Source organism: Pinus tabuliformis, chromosome 6 (assembly GCF_031772625.1).
Source record: "Pinus tabuliformis cultivar Carrire ecotype Pingquan chromosome 6, CPIR1, whole genome shotgun sequence".
Classification (NCBI taxonomy): Eukaryota; Viridiplantae; Streptophyta; class Pinopsida; order Pinales; family Pinaceae; genus Pinus; species Pinus tabuliformis.
The window spans coordinates 725,703,897-725,709,196 of record NC_142292.1 but is presented as its reverse complement, the minus strand read 5'-3'; the positions used below and the strand labels follow the sequence as shown (position 1 = coordinate 725,709,196).

General features: G+C 45.9%; 1 protein-coding gene across 1 annotated transcript; it reads left to right on the top strand.

Annotated features, from left to right (window-relative positions):
* Positions 1 to 401: 401 nt before the first annotated feature.
* On the top strand, positions 402 to 1,277 carry LOC149260751 (uncharacterized). Its single transcript, XM_089460956.1, has one exon. It carries the CDS (start codon positions 402 to 404, stop codon positions 1,275 to 1,277), a length of 876 nt encoding a protein of 291 aa, XP_089317082.1.
* The last annotated feature ends 4,023 nt before the right edge of the window (positions 1,278 to 5,300 follow it).

Below are 5,300 nucleotides of genomic sequence, written 5' to 3'. Positions count from 1 at the left end.
TTCTATGGTCTCTTCTCTGCATTATCTGGATGCATCTAAGACTCTGCATCAGGCTATTATTACCACTTCTCCCGCATATGTATCTGCTTCATTACATTGCGCCATCCCCCCCCCTCACCCTGCAAGGCGCCTTTTCCACCATCTCTCCCCCAGATCGCGACCGATCGAGGAACCACCTCCCCGATCCCCCCTCGGTACTCCCTCCGTCCCCAGACTAAAGCAATTGGTACTGATGCTATTGGGCTAGTCATCGATCCTTCCCCCTCTCATCAGAAGCTCTCGCGAGGCCGACCTTTGTGCCTTACTAAAGCTAGACATGCGGCCGATACCGAAGTCGCTCTTGGTCATCAACAGACCATCTTCAGGGCCCTTAGAGCAAAAATCCCTGTACCTCATCCGACATGAAGATCTTATCCTACAATTGCAGAGGGTTCGCTAGTACACCCAAAAAACTAGCCCTTCGGAGACTCCTCTCCCATTCTCTTTCTGACATCATTTTTCTGCAAGAAACGCTCTGTAATGCAGACTCCCTCATCCCATCCCTCGAGGCCTGGCTACCCAACTGGACCTTCCACGCCATCGATGCATCTGGAAGATCTGGGGGTCTGGCTATTGGAATCAATAACAGAGCGCTGAGAGTTATAAACACCTGGGGTGGGAGAGGGTTCATAGGCATCGATGCCTATATTCAGTCTATGGAAACAATGCTCAGACTCATTAATGTATATGGCCCTTGCTCTGAGAGAGCAACCTTCTGGCACTCTCTCTTGAACTTTGAACTCCTACAACAGGATAACATTATCCTGGGAGGGGACTTGAACTTCACATTGGGCTTTTGCGAAACATGGGGGCATGCTGCCAGGATTGACCCATTCTCGGATACCATATCCACCCTACTGGAGGAGCACCACTGGATCGATACCCCCATGACAAAATTGCAATACACATGGACCAACAACAGGAGTGGTGATCAGAGCCTGGCCAGAAGACTCGATAGATTCCTTATTAAAGAATCCCTCCACAACAGGATTGCTCGAATAAGGCAATGGGTGGGATCTGGAGGCATATCTGACCACAGACCAATATATTTGGAATTCTTAGACATTCATAACAAGATCAAAAGCCCTTTCAAGTTTAACTCCTCCTGGTTGAAAGACCCATCCTATATTCAGATGGTTACAGACTACTGGCAGAGCCACCCCATCGAGGAGGAGGCACACTTCACTGAGGGATTCATCAGGAAATTATCGGAGCTCAAAAGGATCTCCAAGGTCTAGGCACACCAAAAGAGACTCCGTGATGATCATGCCTTGAGGGAGGCTGAGGACTTCATTGCTGCTCACGAAGAAGAGGATGGAGGCATTTTTCCCACCCAGGAAGGAAAGGACTTATATATGTCACACATTCTTAAGAGAACCCAGATTCTGAAGGACAGGGAGGAAAGCTGGAGACTCCGCAGCCGAGCCATTTGGCTCGTTGAGGGAGACGACAACACCCGTTTCTATCACAGATTCGCCAATGGGAGAAAGGATATCAACACTATATGGGAACTGAAAGACGAACAGGATCGAGTGGTCACCACCCAGAGGCAACTATCACAGCTCGCCACTGACCACTTTAGGAACATATATAAAGCTCCATGGGAAACAAACATACTTGAAATTATGAGAGTGGCTGAGAAATTCCCCAGATTTGTCGACCCGGAGGAACAGGATGAACTCACAAAGGAAGTGACATTAGCTGAGCTAGAAGCAACTATCAAATGGTTCAAAAAGGATAAAAGTCCAGGCCCTGATGGTTGGAACATTGAATTCTACATTGCCTTTTTCGACATGCTGGCCAATGACCTATTGAAAGTCATTGAACTAAGCAGACAATCGGGCAGGATCTCCACATCCATCAAATCCACCTTCATAGCCCTTATCCCCAAATCTGATCAGCCTGTTACTTTCAATGACTTCCGCCCCATCTCTCTCTGCAATTGTCTCTATAAGATTATTGCAAAGATTATAGCCAACCGTCTGAAGCCTATATTATCTCGACACATCTCATCTGAACAATTTGCCTTCCTTGACCACCGCCAGATTCACAAAGCTATTGCCACTGCACAGGAACTCCTCCACTCCCTCCATACTAAAAATCTCAAAGGACTGATCCTCGAAGTCGACCTCTCTAAAGCATTTGATAGAGTAAACTGGTTATATATTAGATTACTCTTGACACACCTTGGCTTTCCTTTCCCTTTTATTAAATGGGTCATGTGCTGCATTACTGAGGTTGCCTACAGTGTTCTTCTCAATGGAGAGGCCACTCCTTTCTTTACTTCGGAAAGAGGTCTCAGACAGGGTTGCCCCCTCTCCCCTCTTCTTTTCCTCCTGATTATGGAAGGCTTGAGTCGACTGATCTTATCTGCCAAAGATAGACTACAGCTCTCGGGTATATGCATATCCAATGACTTTCATCTCACACACCTTCTGTTTGTAGATGACATACTTATCTTCCTCAATGGTGGTCTGCGTGACACCACTACACTTCACAATATTTTTATTCTATTTCAGCTTGCTACGGGTATGTTGGTTAATGAAGGCAAATCCACAATTACGGCTGTGGGTTGTACTCTCCACGAAGCTACTTTTGCATCCCAGCGATTCCCTTCACCTCATCCAGGCTTGCTAAGGGCATCAAGTACTTGGGGTACAGGCTAAAACCACTCGGATACAAGATTGCAGATTGGACTTGGCTTCTTGCAAAGGTGGAAAAGAGACTCCATATCTGGTATCATAAATACCTCTCCAGAGCTGGGCGCCTCACTCTCATTAAAGTTGTCATCGAAGCCACGCCAGTATACTGGATGACACTGGCCTGGATCCCCCGTGGAGTACTTAACAAACTACAGAGCATATGCACCAGATTCTTATGGAATGGTCAGCAACCTAGGAGAATTTTTGCCTGGGTGAAATGGGACACCATTTCCAGACCTAAGCGATGGGGTGGGTGGGGCATCAAGCGCCTCGATCTATTTGCAAAAGCCCTTGCTGCAAAACTGGGCTGGCTACTACTCACATCAGACAGCCTCTGGGCTAGGGTGGCACAAGCCAAGTATATCAGACCCCTCCATCTCATGGACTGGTTCCGACAACATCACCGCCCTGGCCCCAACACCTCAAACATATGGAAGGTCGTTATACTCTCTCTTCCACTTCTCAGGGATGGTATCACTTGGCGCATCAAGAGTGGACAGAACGTGAGAATTGGAATTGACCCCTGGGTCGGATGCGGCAACCAACACAGACTCTCTGATGATCTTATCAGACACCTACATGACAGGGGAATAACTCACATTAACCATATTGGGGACAATGCTAATACTGTATTTCTATATCAGGCCTGGCACACACCGGCGGCCTTGGACATACCGATACAGTGGCAACCTGAATGGAATGCATTTACAGAGGCCCTCACTCAGGCCAACATCAGATTAACTGAAGGGCTCGATGAACTCATATGGGCCATCGCTAAACACGGACATTATACTCCTAAAGAGGGATATCTAAAGCTTATGGAACCGTATAAGCCCCCGGACATCCTCCCTTATGGGAACCTGATTTGGAAGCTCCAGGCTACGCCCCGATGCCGCTTACTAATGTGGAATATCATACATGACAAAATCCCCACGGGATCAAATCTCTTGAAGAGATCTTTCCACGGCCCCTTCAGATGCCACCTATGCTGCTGTGAAGAAGAGAGCACTGATCATCTCTTCATCAACTGCTCAGTCACCAAAACGCTCTGGCACAACATATCTGCTCTTATACCCGATCACAAGGATTGGATTGGTTCCACCTACAAGGAAGCCTGGAGCACCTGGACCAGAGACCACGCGGGCAAACTCACAAATTTACCCCTACTCGTCTACTGGGCCATTTGGATTGCACGTAATCGCAACATCTTCGATAATCGGCCCCCAAACTGGCCATCCATCCTGAGCCACACCATTGCTGATTACAATTTACTACCTTCAACTGAGAAGCACAGACCTACCCGAGCTATTGCTCCCCCCATCATCGATCGATCAAAGCCTTGGGCCTTCTTCGATGGCTCTGCCCAGGAAAACGACTGTGGTGGGGGTGCTATATTATACCTGAACGATTCCCATTGTTTCAAGATTCAGATCAAATACCATATGGGCACAAATAACTTCTCTGAACTCAGCACAGCGAAACATATTATATATTTTGCGATACAAAAACAATGCAGACATATCCAACTTTTTGGCGACTCACAAATTGTTTGCAATTGGATAAATTCTATAGCTCATTGTTATACTTATTCTTTGAGAAATATCCTTGACGAAGCCAAAAGACTGATCACTTATTTTGATTCTTTTGACTGTCGTCACATCTTCAGGGAGCAGAACGAAGAAGCGGACAAACTGTCAAAATAAGCAGCGAACAACCATCTAGAACAATGGCAGATACAGGAACAGATTGATGGATCCATCCATCAATATTACCACCGGCCCTGTATAGATCATTACATGAATGGGTCACCAACCCATTCATAACATTTGACATGTTTTTGGTTATCTTTTTTTTAAATATGGTTACATATGCTACTGTTTATCATGACTGTTACAGTGCTCCCTGCATGGAGTAAGTTATTTTGATATTTAAAATACTGTATATATATCATAGAGACTCCCTGCGAGGAGATCCAGAACACTCAGGGATATTTTGATGAACTCTGGCTGGCCAAAGGCCACATATGGATATGCAACATGCATCTGCAAAATGTAATTTCTCCCTTTTTAATAGAAATTACGACTTTTTCCTAATGGGAAAAAAATTTAGTGAAACAACATATAATAATGTAAGCCGAAAATATAATAAGGTACAAGAAATGCAGTGAGAAAGTGCTAAGCCATTTTATTATACTGAGTAATAAAATGAGAACAAGAGGTGATCAGACAGATGGCACCTTGACTTGCACAAGGCAAGTGAAGAAATACTCTTAGAATGACAAGAACGACCTCTCTGCGTGGATGCTGCTGCTGCTAAGAAACAAATGATGATTCAGGGCTGCTCCCTTCCTCGAAAAAAGCTGAAACTCTATATTCGGGCTCTACTCAAGAAACCCAAAAAGCTTTTCGGGAATGGCCGACCCACGAAAATAACCCTCTTGGCACAGTTCCTCCAAGGCTCTGCGCTGTCTCTGAAAACCCCTCTAAATCCTGCCTAAAGCTCCACCTGAAAACTGTGCCAAAATCCTCCAATAGGCAAGGGTTGGTCCCCTGCTCACTC

What these genes read in the sequence shown, in the direction of transcription:
- LOC149260751 (XM_089460956.1), top strand. Translation starts at nt 402, where the DNA reads ATGAAGATCTTATCCTACAATTGCAGAGGGTTCGCTAGTACACCCAAA.